This window comes from Rhinopithecus bieti, unplaced genomic scaffold, assembly GCF_001698545.2.
Source record: "Rhinopithecus bieti isolate Rb0 unplaced genomic scaffold, ASM169854v2 scaffold_14225, whole genome shotgun sequence".
Classification (NCBI taxonomy): domain Eukaryota; kingdom Metazoa; phylum Chordata; class Mammalia; order Primates; family Cercopithecidae; genus Rhinopithecus; species Rhinopithecus bieti.
This window is the reverse complement of record NW_016807704.1, coordinates 365,696-381,426: the sequence shown is the minus strand read 5'-3', so window position 1 is coordinate 381,426 and position 15,731 is coordinate 365,696. Positions and strand designations below refer to the sequence as shown.

The 15,731-nt window shown below is 36.6% G+C and overlaps 1 protein-coding gene across 2 annotated transcripts in view; it reads left to right on the top strand.

Annotated features, from left to right (window-relative positions):
* Positions 1-15,731, top strand: part of RGS22 (regulator of G protein signaling 22) — a 140,390-nt gene that overhangs the window by 27,835 nt on the left and 96,824 nt on the right. For both annotated transcript variants that reach the window (XM_017883365.1, XM_017883366.1), the window contains 4 exons: positions 3,938-4,071; positions 9,586-9,700; positions 11,532-11,657; positions 12,584-12,685. In XM_017883365.1, coding sequence (XP_017738854.1) covers positions 3,938-4,071; positions 9,586-9,700; positions 11,532-11,657; positions 12,584-12,685 — 477 coding nt within the window. The remainder of the gene's footprint in view (positions 1-3,937; positions 4,072-9,585; positions 9,701-11,531; positions 11,658-12,583; positions 12,686-15,731) is intronic.

Sequence of the window (15,731 nt, the reverse complement as noted above, 5' to 3'; positions counted from 1 at the left end):
TATATATATCTAAAATCATGCCACTTGTCTTCTCAAAATTCTCCAGTGGTCTTCTTTTTCACTCTGAATAAAATCCAAAGTCTTTACACAGTTGTATAAGCTCCTACTAACCCTCTGACTTCATTTCCTACCACTCTAACTTACTTCATTCCAACCACATTGGTGTCCTTGTTCTTCTTTGAAGACACCACAGAAAAATCTCCAGGGCTTTGTGCTTGCTGTTTGCCCTGCTTAGAGCACTCTTCCTCCAGATATGCACATGGCTTTTCCCCTCACTTCCTTTAGGTGTCTGCTCAAGTGCCATTTAATCAGAGAGGCTATTCTTGAGGCTTATTATTTCTATATAAGCACACTTATGTAAAATAGCTCACATACCGTCCATCACTATCTATACCCTTTGCCCTCCTTTATTTTGCTTTACTATATTTATTACAATGTGATTTACCTCTTTATTGTCTTTTACCTCCTACTAGAATGTAAAGAACTTTTCTTTAAGTGCATTTCACCAGTGCCTAGAACAGTGCCTGGCACATAATAGTTGCTGAGTAAGTATAAATTAAATGAATGAGTGAGAAGTAGCAATAGCTGAATTATAAGTCATGAGCATTTTTTCAAGTGGGGAAAACAGTACAAAACATAAAGGGGAAAAGTTCAAAAAGAGAAGAAAAGTTAACTAACTTTGTAGAGAAGAAATAACCCTACATTTTGGCGTAGAGATGTAGTAACTGTAGATACTACCTGTGTTTCAGAAGTAAAGAGCCTTATTAGTCAGTGGCCGTTAAAGGTGTCACATGTTAACTGTTATTGGCCATATAGTCACATACAACCTCTTGGAAAGATTGCTTTATATTCAGATGTCTTATTTTAAAATGCAGGAAGATATATAATGCAGTTTTTAAAGTTTTACTTCTACAAGTAGTGTTTTAGAGCCGGAGAGACCTTAACCCTGTCTGTGGTTTAACTCTGGAAACATTAGAATCACCTGAAGAACTGTTCAGACATACCAGTGCCTGGGTCTCACCTTCAGAGATTCTGATTTAATTGATCTGGAATGGGTCAGGGTGACTTTGTAAAATCAGGGGATTGGCTTACAACTGAAGTTCTCAACCCTTCCTGAACATTAGAGCCACATTTTAGAAGCTGCAATTTATTAAGATTCTCAGGTGATTCATATGTGAAGCACTACTATCGACTGGTAGTTCTCAAGCTTTAGCATTCAGAAAAGTCAGTTGAAGAACTTGTTAAAATAGAGATTCCTGGGCTTCACTCAGAGATCAAAATCCAGTAGTCCTGGGGTGGAACCCAAGGATTCATTTGCTTTTCTTTTTTTCTTTCTTTTTTTTTTGGAGATGGAGTTTCGTTTTTGTTCCCCAGGCTGGAGTGCAATGGTATGGTCTTGGCTCACTGCAACTTCTGCCTCCCAGGTTCAAGCAATTCTCCTGCCTCAGCCTCCCAAGCAGCTGGTATTACAGGCACCCACCACCACACCCGGCTAACTTTTTTTGTATTTTTAGTAGAGACGGGATTTCACCATGTTGGCCAGGCTGGTCTCGAACTCCTGACCCAGGTGATCTACCTGCCTCGGCCTCCCAAAGTGCTGGAATTACAGGCTTGAGCCACCCCGCCCAGCCTCATTTGCATTTCTAACAAGCTCTCTGCCTGGTGATGCTTTTGCTGCTGCTCTGGGGACCACATTTTAAGTTAATGTCACTTTAGTGCACGAATGTCTCCTCATCTTGGAGCTGTAGTACAGGAAGCACATCATCTGATAACATATGAACATTTGTACAAACAACATTATCAAGCTGAAAAGAAAGGGGGAAGAAAAAATAAGTGACGTGGTTAATGAAAGGAACTCGAATAAGAGAACAATGCCAAAGGAGTGGGCAGAGATTAGCTTGTGTGAAAAAGTGGTATAAATGTGACTTCTCATCTGTTGTCTTCATTTGACTTCCTGAAAATTATTACCGTATGCTGTCATTGATGTTTTCTAGTTGAACAACTTATTCTGATCTCACTCTCTCTCTCCTTGGCAGAAAATAAGGAATAGACCTCAATTCCATTTTATTTTTCCATTACAGAAACTAAGGTATAACTTATATACAGCAAAATTCAACCTTTTTAGTGTATAGTTCTGGAAATTTGGACAAAAGTATACATTGTGTATCTACCATCACACTCATGGTGTAGAGCAGTTCCTTTATATCGCCCTACGCTACAATCCACTGTGACCCTTTCTTAGGTTTTTTTTGTTTTGTTTTTGTTTCCCCACCCATCCCCATCATTTACTTTCTGGCTACTTCTAGCTTTCACCTAAGCCAGCAAGCTCAAAAAGTCTAATATAGGCCTTTGTCTATATAATATGTTAGTTTTTTTATTTTAAGAAGCCTTAAAAAATTATTGTGGTAGAAAACATAATATAAAATTTGTCATCTTAATCATTTTTTATATGTATGGGTTCAGTAGTGTTATATTCACAATGTTGTGAAACAGATCTCTAGAAGCCTTATTTATTAAGAAGCCTTAAAAAATTATTGTGGTAAAAAACATAACATAAAATTTGTCATCTTAACCATTTTTTATATGTATGGGTTCAGTAGTGTTAGTTATATTCACAATGTTGTGAAACAGATCTCTAGAACTTTTTCATCTTGTAAATATGACTCTGCCCATTAAAGACCAACTCTCCTTTTTCCCATCCCCACAGCCCCTGGTAACCACCACTCTACTTTCTGTTTCTATAAATTTGGCTACTTTTGTATTATATACTTTAAATAATAAGCTCAGCCTCCTGTGGTAACTCTCATTTACAGAGTGTTGTTTCATGTCATGCCGTGTTCTGAATTACTAAAACAGATGTAAGCCCTTATATATGGGAAGTTATATATAGAATATACTTGTTATTAATTTTCTTTATAGAATTCTTAAAAAATTATTAGTAGTTATTACATAGAGTATATATAAGGCTTTATTATTTGTTCTGGATAATAAAACATTATAAGTATATTCCTTGCTTTCTTGCAATGTATATAATATTCTAATGGAAGTTGACATATTAGAAAAGTTTTGTATGTTTGTTTTTGAAATTATAAAAAAATAATAAAACTACTGTAAATTTGGAAACTGGAGAAGAGACAAATCACTTCTGATCTCACCTACTTCCAGACAACTACTAACTTATTTTCTTTTAGGCTTCTTCTGTGAATTTTTTGTTTTACTGTACTTAGACTTTTGTTTTCTGATTATCTGTTTTATCATAAGTATTTATCCATGTGTGCCATCATTTTTGTAACTACTACTTTTAAGTATTATAGAATGTTACATTTACGTATATCCCATTCTCCATTGGACATTTAGTTGTTTATAATTTTTTTAATCCATGCATCTCATATTCTGGATTTAAATTGTTAACTTTTACCGTAAATAACTCTTTAAGAATGGGAAAAATAACCATGAAGAAAAAATGCCCCCAAATGTAAGGAAATAGTACTGTTAAGATATAGAGCCCTTCTTATGTGGACCAAGGGTATCTTTGTTTCATTTGCCTGCCCTGTGACCGCTGACACCACCACCCCCCAAACCCTCGCCACACATACATGCATCTAGCTCTAATACCTATTCAGTTATAGAAAAAAGAATAGTTTTTACAACGTTCTCTCTCTAGGAAAGAGTCTTCTTTCACAATGGTGGAAGTAAGGATATAAGCCTTTGGCTCTTCCTTTTTTATAGTCTAAATTGCTGTGTGATTCCACTTTGCTGCTTGCAAAAGTAGGAGTTAGAAAAGGAAAAAATTTCTATTCTAATGGGAAGCATTGTAGGAGGCAGAGTGAAAGAAAAAGTACTCTAGTGATCAGAATAAATCTGAGGTATAGGTGCGAGCTGTGCTTTTTTCTCTCTCTCTTATTTTCATTTTGCTCATTATGTTACCATCTTTTAGAAAGAAGAATTCAGCTTATCACAACCTCCCAAATCTTCCAGTAAATCACCTGGAGTAAAAACAGCAACTCAAAAGCCCTGGAAGAGGGCGCTTTTGTATCCAGATTCTCCTAAGGATCATGTGATTGAGAAAGGGTAGGTGCAACTTTTGTATCAAGTGCTTTTCTGCAATACTAAGATTTTAGAGAATTTAAAACTAAACAGAAATTAAAACTAGTACTTTGATATTTTACATGGGTTCTTAATTTTCAGTGATATGTATTAGAGGCTTATACTTTGCATGAATACTCTAAATTAGGAGTAGAGTTCCAGATATTAGTAATTTTCAAAGAGATCGATGCCTCTGATCTCCAGCTTCTCAAGACTTCTCTGAGAAGATTGCCCTCTAATTCTTTTTTGGCTCTATTCAATAATTCTATATTTCTCAAATTTGAGAACTTATAAGACTCTCAAGAATATTGTCATTGTTACTGACCGGACACGGTGGCTCAGGGCTGTAATCCCAGCATTTTGGAGGCCAAGGCAAGCAGATTGCTTGAGCCTAGGAGCTTGAGACCAGCCTAGGTAATATAGTAAGATCATGTCTACAAAAAATTTAAAACATTAGCCGAGTGTGGTAGCATGTGCCCATAGTATCAGCTACTTGGAAGGCTGAGGGATGAGAATCACTTGAACCCGGGAGGCAGCGGTTGCAGTGAGCCCAGATCGTGCCACTGCACTGCACTCCAGCCTGGGTGACAGATTGAGATTCCATTTAAAAAAAAAAAAAAGGGATGAAGGATTTACCAGTGTCTTTGACTCTCATAAGCAAAGCCTCAGGAAAAAGCAGCCTCAAATGCTGAAATCACCTCTGTGAATTCTCTGGGTTTTGGCTCAATTATTCTTAACTACATTGTTAGCACTCAGATGCCCTTAAGCAGATTTATTTTTGTAAGTTTTTTCAGCTTATCTAGTTGCCTTCTACCTGAGGTTGATCCAAATCACCTTCTCTGCCATTTCCAAAAGTAGCAGTTAATGAGCTTTTGTGGCATTGAAACTTTGCTTGCATTGTATAAATTAATTCTTTTTTTAAAAAATTGCAACACTGTTCTGAAGGCACATGTATCTGTTAATTCTTACTGCATCCCCATGAAGAAGCCATTATCATCATTTTTCAAGTGATAAAACAAGTTAAAAGACACATAGGCAGGAGTTGACAGAAAAGCTGAATTTTGAAAACTATACATGTTATGGCTAGAGTATAGAGTATTACAGTGAAAAAGTAGGAGATGAGCTGAAAAGATAAGTGAGGTTCAGAATGTGAAATTTCTTATCTGTTATATTAAAGAATCGAGATTATTCTCTATGAACTCAAGAACAACTGGAGAGTTTTTGTGTGTGTGTGTGTGTCATTTACTGAAATTGTTTTATTCTTAAAATTAGAAATATAAACATAGTTCAAAATAGTGGCATGCTATACACTTGTTTAGTGCCTTGTTTTTTCATTTTAAATTTTCATTAAAATATCTTAGATTTTTTTCCATAGCAGTGATTGTGCTATAGCAATAGATATACTGTAATCTATTTTGATTCTTATTCTTGTCAACTTGCCTCCTCCTATGTCTGCTTCTTTCATTTTATACCATACTTTGCATTTGTATTCTATTGATGGACATGACGTTGTCTCTATTTTTTTCTGTTACAAACGGTGTTATAGTGGATATTCTTATACATTGCTCTATTTCATATATATATATATGTCCCCGTAAGGAAAGCATTGCCTTCATTTTTCAGGTGATGAAACAAGTGAAAAGACATACAGGCATGAGTTGAGAGAAAAGTTGAATTATTCAACATTAATTCAACAATTAATATTTGTTGAATATATATATAATATTTCATATATATGATAATTTCCTAAAAGAATTTTGAGTCAAAGCTCATGTGCTTTTAAATTTTGCTAGATAATATAAAATATCATCAGAGTTATAACAACTTATACTTCCTTCAGCATATATGAGTGCCTTTTTTTAACCATTCCTTTCCCAACATAGTATGCATTACCCTTGCTGAACAGATATATTTTCAAAACAGTATTTCTTATTTTGACTGAAGTTGAACATTTTTAAATATGTTTAAGAACTACTACTTTATTTTCTGTGAATTTGTTATTCTCAGAAGGAGGAAAACCAGGACTGGAGGAGGCAGATGATTTTAATTTGGCGTGCTTCCTAGGTGAATGCTCCAGTGTATAGTACAGTATCTGGCACATAGTATGTGTTCAATTAATATTTGTTGAATGAAGGAATATAGAGCCTAAAGTATTCTTTTGTTTTGTTTTGTTTTTTTGAGATATCTTACTCTCTTGCCCAGACTGGAGTGCTATGGCGTTGAACTCCTGGGCTCAAGTCATCCTCCCACCTCAGCCTCCCAAGTAGCTAGGACTACAGGTGTGTGTCACCATGCCTGACTAATTTTTTTTTTCGTAGAGCTGGGTTCTCACAATGTTGCCCAGGCTGGTCTGGCCTCAAGCAATCCTCCCACCTCCCAAAATGCTGAGATTACAGGCATGAGCCACCAAGCCCAGCCAGTACTCCAGGGATGAGATGAAACTATATTGGGTTTCAGTTTCTCTACATCCGAATTTTTTGTGTATTGACAATATGAATTTTATCTCAATAAAAAATGTAAAACTACATTAGAATATACATTGGGATATACATGTTCAAAACAGTTGAAATATAGGTTTGGAGCCCAGGAGAGAGATCAATTGCAAGTAGAAAATTGAGGAAGCATTACACTTTAGTGGAGAGTTGAAGCTGTGGGCATGGATGAGATGATCATGAGAGAGAGAAAGAGCAGTATATAATGAGACCTAAGTTATCAAGGTTTATAGTAAAGGCAGAGAATAAGGAACTTGAAGAGAAGACCAAGAAAGGGTAATCTGAAAAAAAAAAAAAAAGAAAGGGTAATCTGAGAGATGGGAGATGTACAAATAAGGAAAGAGTGGTGTCATAGAAGCCAAGGGAAGGAAGAATTTTAGGCCAGGAATGGTGGCTCATGCCTGTAATTCCAGCACTTTGGGAGGCCAAAGTGGGTGGATCACTTGAGGTTAGGAGTTTGAGACTGGCCTGGCCAACATGGTGAAACCCCATCTCTACTAAATATACAAAAATTAGCCAGGCATGGTGGCTTGCACCCTGTAATCCCAGCTACTCGGGAGGCTGATGCAGGAGAATACATTTAACCCAGGAGGCAGAGGTTGCAGTGAGCCCAGATTGTGCCACTGCATTCCAGCCTGGGCGACAGAGTGAGGCTCTCAAACAAAACAAACAAACAAACAAAAAAACAAAAAAAACCAAACAAACAAAAAACCAGAACGAGCAGAATGAGTTGGGAAGTGTCCCCTCCTCCTTCTAATTTTGTAAGAGTTTGGGAAGAACTGCATATTGGTTCTTCTTTAAGTACTTGATAGAGTTCACCAGTGAAGGCTTTTGGACCCAGGCCTTTTATTTGTGTGGGGTGATACCAAATTATTGATTTAATCTCTACTTGCTATAGGTCTATTCAGGTTTTCTTTCTTTTTGAGTAATTTTTGGTAATTTGTGTCTCTTCAGGAATTTGTTCATTTCATCAAATTACCTAATTTGTTTGCATATAGTCCTAAGTATTCCCTCATAATCCTTCTAATTTCTGTAAGGCTGGTATTGAGGTATCCTCTTTTATTCCTGAGTTAAGTAATTTGAGTCCTCTCTTTTTCTTGGTTAGTCTAGCTAAATATTTTGTTTGTTTGTTTTCATTTTTTTTTTTTTTTTGAGACAGAGTCTCACTCTGCCCAGCCTGGAGTGCAGTGGCACAACCTTGGCTCACTGCAACCTCCACCTCATGAGTTCAAGTGATTCTCCTGCCTCAGCCTCCTGAGTAGCTGGGATTACAGGTGCCTGCCCCCACCTCCGGCTCATTTTTGTATTTTTAGTAGAGACTGGGTTTCACCATGTTGACCAGGCTGGTCTTGAACTTCTGACCTCAAGTGATCCACCCACCTCGGCCTCCGAAGTGTTGGGATTACAGGCATGAGCCACCGTGCCCAGACGCTAAAAGTTTTTCTTGGTTAGTCTAGCTAAAGGTTTTTGTTCTCATCAGAAAGAGTATTTTAAGGTGAAGACTTGAGACTGTGGATATGCATAGAATAGAATCCAGAGGAAATGAAGAAGCTGATGATATATGAGAAAAATTGAAGGTCTCCATATTAAAAGGAGAATAAAGGAACAGGTTCAAGAGCCAAGGGAATGAGATTAACCATGGTCAGGAGGTGGGGCACTTCTTCCTGAGACAACATGGAAAGAAGTAAGGATGGGTACAGGTGGATATGTTTGTTGTTCATATCAAGAATGCTTTCAGCTGCAAATACCAGAAACCTAACTAACAATGGCTTAGATGAATTGACCTAATTTTTCTCACATAACAAGAAATCCCATGATAGGCAACTGTCAGTGTTGGTACAATAGATCAGAAAGATTAGGGCCTGAATCTTTGTGATGCTCTTGGCCTTTCCCTCATGGTCAGCAGTGTTGCGGGTCCTAATATCAGGCTTTCAAGTCAGAGTGGAGGAGGAAGGGCAATTTCCATTAACCCTCTCCCTCTTGTCAGGAAAGCAAGCTTCTCAGAAGCTCCCTAGCACATTTCATTTTGTATCTCATTAGTCACAACTGTGTCTCATGGCTATGTCTTGCTGCAAGGGAGTCTTAGAAAGTTAATGTTTAGCTTTTTCAGAATCTCAGTGGTACTGTATATAGAAACATGCCATTCTGCTACATGAGGAAATGGAAACTGAAGCATGTTGTACATACGTTTTGTGTGAGAAGAAACTGCCAGGTAATCTGCTGATGGAGTGGAGTGGAAGTATATTGGCAAGGTAGAATAGGCATGTTTTTTGGAGCAAGAAAATAAGGCTTTAGAATAATTACAGCGTGGATGTGGGAGAGGGAGCTGGATAAAAAAATAGAAAAAGATAATGTCCAAAGTCATTAGTCTAACTCCAAAGTCTTCCATTATTTCACCCCAAACTAATCTATATAATTCCATATGAATCTCACCTCTGTGAGGATTACATATTATAATATGAATTATATCTAGCACAGTGTTTGGTATGTAGTATATAATGTTCACTTTTTAATGTTAGTGTCTTCTTGCCCTAAGCAAATTATCTTTGCTGCCTTTTAAACAAGGATTTCCATACCCACCTTCATTTATTGCTCACTATTTTCCTATCTAAGGAGCCCCTCTATAACACATTAAAGTTTTTTTGAATTTTATTAAAACACAAATAAATATTTTATTTTTAAATTACTAATATAGGTTGAAGGAATTTCTCATTCTTGCCCTCTCAAAATATTTATTATCCATCCCAGTCATTTGGCATCTATAATAAACCCTCTTGAATTCATCTAACCAGCAGTTATTTTGAGAATTGTCTTCCTGTATAACTATGACTCATTTTCTGAACCACCACTTCAGGGCTAGAACGATGTTTATCCTTTTATTCCTGAGTCGCATTGCTCAGAAGTACTCTTAAGATTTGGTGCTATGTATACCAAAAGTGCTCAGAATTTGTTTGTTGATCAGTTAGTTCTCATTCTTATAATTTTAGTTCTCATCCTTATAATTTAGGTCAAAGCACATGTCAGAAAGCAGCAAAGTCATTCACTTAACATCTTTTACTGACATTTCTGAATGTCTCAAGCCCCAGCTGGATAGAAGATACACTTATACAGAAGAACCTAAGGTGAGTATTTTGAGGACTCATAAATATTTTGAGGACTCATAAAATATGAGTCCTCATATTTTGAGGACTGAATAAACCTGATTGTTCATTTAACTGATCAATATCTCCTGATTTTAGAGAATTTGTATTGATTTATCATAATATTTTATCTTTACTAAGCAATACATTTGATTTTTTTCCTTGCTAAAGGATTTTTACACAAATATTTCCTCTGTATTTTCCTTTTGTAGTACCATGGTTCTATATACTGCATTGATTACTGTTTTCAAAGACAATGGTGTTCTGGTTTTTGTATGATGACACTTGAAAGAAAAATAGTATTTGATATTACATTTTGGAAGCCTATAATTTTTTTTTTTTGAGACAGAGTCTTGCTCTGTTGCCCAGGCTGTAGTGCAGTAGCACGGTCTTGGCTCACTACAATCTCCACCTCCCTGGTTCAAACAATTCCCTGCCTCAGCCTCCCAAGTAGCTGGGACTACAGGTGCATGCCACCACACCCTGCTAATTTTTTTTTGTATTTTCAGTAGAGATGGGGTTTCACCATGTTGCCCAGCCTGGTCTCGAACTCCTGACCTCAGGCAATCCGCCTGCCTCGCCCTCCCAAAATGCTGGGATTACAGGCATGAGCCACCACATCCGGCCGAAGCCTAGAATTTTTAAAGGGCAGGGTGTTTCCACAGTACAGCTACCCTGATAATATGGATTTAATGCACTAGTTCTAGATGAAAACTTCACATTCACTAAGAATTATACTTTAGGTAGAAACCTTGGCAGTCCTAATACCGTCTGAACACTTAGCTATAATTTTACGTAACTATTTATTTTATTCTATGCAAATGGTACCCCATTTCTTTTAATTAGTTTTTTTTCCTACTAAAATAAGGATTTTTTTTTTTTTTTTTTTTTTTTTTCCCCCAAAAAAAAGGGTTTTTTTTTTTTTTTTTTTTTTTTTTTTTTTTAGTTTGGAATGCTGATAGTTAAACACAGTAAAAACATTAAATTCTCACTTCAGAATTTGTTTAGCAGGCAGATAGAGAGGTGGAGAAATGGAGAGACAGTAGGACAAAAAAAGAGTGAGAACCTTACTTAAACCCTAAATTTTTTGTACCATTATTGTCTTATTGCAAAGAAGTAGTCTATGAGTTCTGTAAAACAAATAGCAAAGAGTTAAACTGAATAGTAGATGCCCTTTCATATTCTGAAGTCACTCCTGTGCTTGGAGAAATAGCCAACTTTCCGTGTTTCAAAAATTGTATGAGGGTTGCCAGTGCTGTTGGCAGAGAAGCCTATAAACAGCAAAATTTTATGAGAACTTATACCGCCATTTACACTGTGCAGGCCATGACCTACACTGGGTGAGACTGTCCAAGAGGGACCCCCTAAGGATAGTTAATGAGCGGCACCAAGAGGCCTTAGAGATAGTTCTCGTCATAACCCTCTGTAGCTATAATAGCAGCACTTCAAGGCTGAAATAACATTAAATATGTGTGAAAGAGGCCACCAACAGGATTTGAAATACTCCTAAAATGGTCTTACTTTGCCTGAAACATGAAAATAATTGAGGCTAGGAAGTTGTTTCAACATTAAGTTTAAAATCAGATTGGTTTATAATAGAATATATTCTGTGGCCATAGTTGGGGCTCCACAAATGAATGTTATATAACTCTCAAATGCAAACATACTGCATTAATTACATATATGGTACAAAAATAAAATAGTCCAGTGGGAAAATGACAGCATGGTAGACTTTATGAAATCCTGTTGTGTAATGCCATAAAAAAATTACCATGTTTTTTGGTGGATAATAGACTTCTGTTTTGTTATGTAGGTTAAAACCATGTCAGATGTTGGTGCCTTGGGAGGATTTGATATGGAACATTTGTTGCAATCTTTGTATGTAGAAAACAGAGCTGGATTCTTCTTTACTAAATTCTGCGAGCATTCAGGGAACAAGGTAGAAAATAATTATTTAAAATTTAATTTTATAATTTTACTTCATTTAAAAATAAGAGACATCAAAATAATTAAGTGCTCACATAATTATATTTGATGTTAAAATTCTCATCTGTGATAAGAAAATTCATATTAATATTTAGTAAATATTTAAGCATCTCAATTATAATTATTTTGTTCATCCTACAATTACAAATTACAATGAATAGTGGCAAAATTATTTCCAGTTGATTTTTCAAAATTTAAAAAAAAATCAGTCTTACTTTTGCTAAAATGAAAAGTATTGGCCAGGTGCGGTGGCTCATGCTTGTAATCCCAGCACTTTGGGAGGCCGAGGTAGATGAATCATTTTAGGTCAAGACTTGGAGACCAGCCTGGCCGACACGGTGAAACCCCATCTCTACTAAAATACAAAAATTAGCTGGGCGTGGTGGTGCATGCCTGTAATCCCAGCTACTCGGGAGGCTGAGGTGGGAAAATCGCTTGAGCCTGGAGGTGGATGTTGTGGTGAGCCGAGATCGCACCCTTGCACTCCAGTCTGGGTGAGAGAGTGAGACCCTGTCTCAAAAGAAAAAAAAAAGTGTTTAACTGGTTCATTTACTACAGTAATGTTTGATTCTGCGGTAATACACATTGCCCATATATATCAAAATACGTGGTTACTCCTTAACTGTTAACTAGAATATTTACTGTTTTAATGACTAATTATGTGAGAGGCATACATAGAAAAAATATAATCTTCCAGCAACAATATCAGTAAATATTTTGTGTGTTGCCAGTTTGTGATAGAAGATTAAAACCATCTTAAATTGAACCTGATTTATGGTAACAGCAAGGAGCTAAACAATTACTTATATTTGAAATTAGAGCTTTGTAAGAGTTTTAATAATTAGGTGGTAATAATTTATGTTCTTTTTCCATCTGTAGTTGTGGAAGAACAGCGTGTACTTTTGGTTTGACCTGCAGGCTTATCATCAGCTTTTCTACCAGGAAACACTTCAGCCTTTTAAAGTATGCAAGCAAGCACAAGTACGTAGTAAATAATATTGGTTCAATGTGAAGCACTAACTACACAGCGAAATGAAAATTGTGTCCAGTCCCAAACAAGAGAAATCTGGGATCGCAGGCAAAAAGGCAGCAATTAAATTGTTGCCATGGGATTACTTTATTTAAATGTCAGCAGAATATTATTTTATAATATGATTTGTGAGTTTTCAGTTTTATCTCTTTTATTTGGTTTGCTTTATTTTCTCTTGCCAACTACTTGTTCTTCTGATAAAGAATGTCTCTCTCTCTCTCTCTTTTTTTTTTTCTAATTTATACCTTTTTGGTTTGGTTGTGAGTGATTTAAAAGAAAACCCTGAGAATGGACATGTAATGAATCATTGAAGTGATTGGGAGCAGAGACATTGACCAATGTTACTCTCTGAGCTTCCTGCAGATATCAGCTGTTGTACATACTAGGCTGTTGACTTGGTATGAGCAGGAAAAGATGTTGACTGACTATGCAGTGCAAGCCCCATGTAGTTGTTCAGGCTTCAGTTCTGCATGCCATAGGAGACAGACACTCAGGGAGTAGAGGAAAGAATGTTTCAAGACCACCCTGAAGCCAAATAGAGGAGGAAAGAAAAAAAAAAAAATAGAAGGGGAAGAACAGAGGATTCTCTGTAAAAGGAGACAGAGAAAATAGCCTCTTTTGTGGGGAAGAAGGAAAGGGAACAGAATTGTGACTCAAGCTGACTTATTTTCGCAGTTTTTTATTTTCAGGCTCTTCTGTTCTTTTTTGGAGACAGGTCTCCAAGCCTAGAAAAGTGCTAATCACTTCTATATCTGTTCACCACTTAAGTGATTCTTACAATCCAGAATAACTGCATTCCAGAGGACCTCCCCCTGAACAATGCTAAGGAAACTAGCTTCATCATTTTATTTATTATCTTATCATCTTATTTGATGTATCATAGTGTACCGCTGGATGTTCATAGTTACTTCCCCCACCCTGACTCTGGCATTAGTAACTATGCTTTGTAAATCAACTGACAGAGTTTTGTACTTTTTACTGTGAGAATAAGGACTTCAGCTCCTACATAGCCCATATCTGTCTCCATGAAATCATGAAATTATATGTAATTTACTAGCACCATTTCTGAGACCACACAGTTGACTATTCTGTTTGTTAATCTTTTACCTGTAATTCTCTATTTATCCTCCTCCTCCTAACCTATTGCCCCTAATCTGTTCAAGTACAATGCATTACTTTTATATGTTTTCACTACTACAAAGAGTATTCCTCCAACAATCTTCAGCTGCCCAATTAAGTGAGTTTTTTCCTTAATAATTTTCATATTTCCATGACCTTGTAAAAGAGAAAATTCTATTTGAGCTTGGTTTACTTGTTAATTATTAGTAATAAATGATTGTAAAACCACACAGTTTTGGTTACTTGAAGGTGGATGATTCTGTTTTGGGATTTTCAATGTCTATAAGGTTTTTATCTTTTCCTAGGTTCTCTTTTGGATAATTAAAACAGAGTGAGAGGAAAACAATGGAGACATTTGCTTTTAGGAATGAAGAAAGATAAGAGAAGCAAATCTATGGTTTTTTTGTTTTGTTTTGTTTTACATACTTGCTCTTTGCATCTATAGTTATTTTACTTTGTCTTACTTTTTTATTTATTTACATTTTTAGAGACAGGATCTTGCCTTGACACCCAGGCTGGAGTGCAGTGGAGGGATCATAGCTCACTGCAGCCTTGAACTCTTGGGTTCAAGTGATCCTGCTGCCTCAGCCTAAGTGCTGGGATTACAGGCATTCACCATCACGCCCAACTTTATTTTTCTGGTTAGAGGAGCAATTGTCTAAATTGATTTAGGTTTTAATTATCCCAGGTTTCTGTGACTTCAGATACAAGAACTGCCTGTAATACTGTAATCCTAGAGATTCATTTTATGGTATGAAATGCTATTTGTTTCTTTATAATACATATATGGTTCTCTTCAGGGGTAAATTTACAATTTAGATGTTTGGATTGATAATGCCAATGGCAGAATACAATAAACTGGACTATGTTAAAATTGCTATGGGCCAGGTGTGGTGGCTCATGCCTGTAATCCCAGTACTTGGGCAGGCTGAGGCAGGAGGATTGCTTGAGCCCAGGAGTTCAAGGCCAGCTTGGACAACAAAGTGAGACCGCATATCTATAAAAAATTTAAAAAGTAGCCAGGCATAGTGATGTGCACCTGTAGTTGCAGGTACTGGAGAGGCTGAGGTGGGAGGATCGCTTGAGCCCAGGAGTTCGAGGCTGCAGTAAGCTATGATTGCACCATCACACTGCAGTCTGGGGGGCAGAACAAAACCCTGACTCAAAATAAATAGATAAAGTTTCTATGAACTTGATTTTATATTGTTTTCAAATATCTGCCAAGTTGTATGCTAGGAGACCGAGATTGGATTTCAAGAGACTTACATGATTTTCTATACATAAACCCTGAAGTTTTATTGCCCCATGAAATATTGCAGAAATATCTTTATTCAGGCTAGATGGGGAAGGGCATATCACTAACAGTGATTAGCATGACTAAAGAGTCCAAGAGTTTGAAGTAGTGTCTTAGGTACGCCCTGAAGATTTCACCACATGGCTTCAAAATAGACTAGTACCCAGTTGGAAACCAATTTAAATGGTGTTGGCAAGGATAAAGGGAATCACCACCATAGTGTAGAGATATCTTTGACCCTAGCAACAGCTTGCCAAGGAACAATATACCACTGCTAAGATTTGGATTTGGAGACTAGATTGTTCCTATAGATAGTTCTACGGTCGTTTTTTTTTTTTTTTTTAATTTGGAGATTTTTCTTTTATTTCAATTTTCTTTTATTTTTTTAAATTTTATTATATTTTAAGTTATAGGGTACATTTGCACAATGTGCAGGTTTGTTCCATAGGTCTACATGTGTCATGTTGGTTTGCTGCACCCATCAACTCGTCATTTACATTAGGTATTTATCCTAATGCTATCCCCCCACCAGGCCCCACCCCTGACAGGCCCCAGTGTGTGATGTTCCCCGCCCTGTGTCCAAG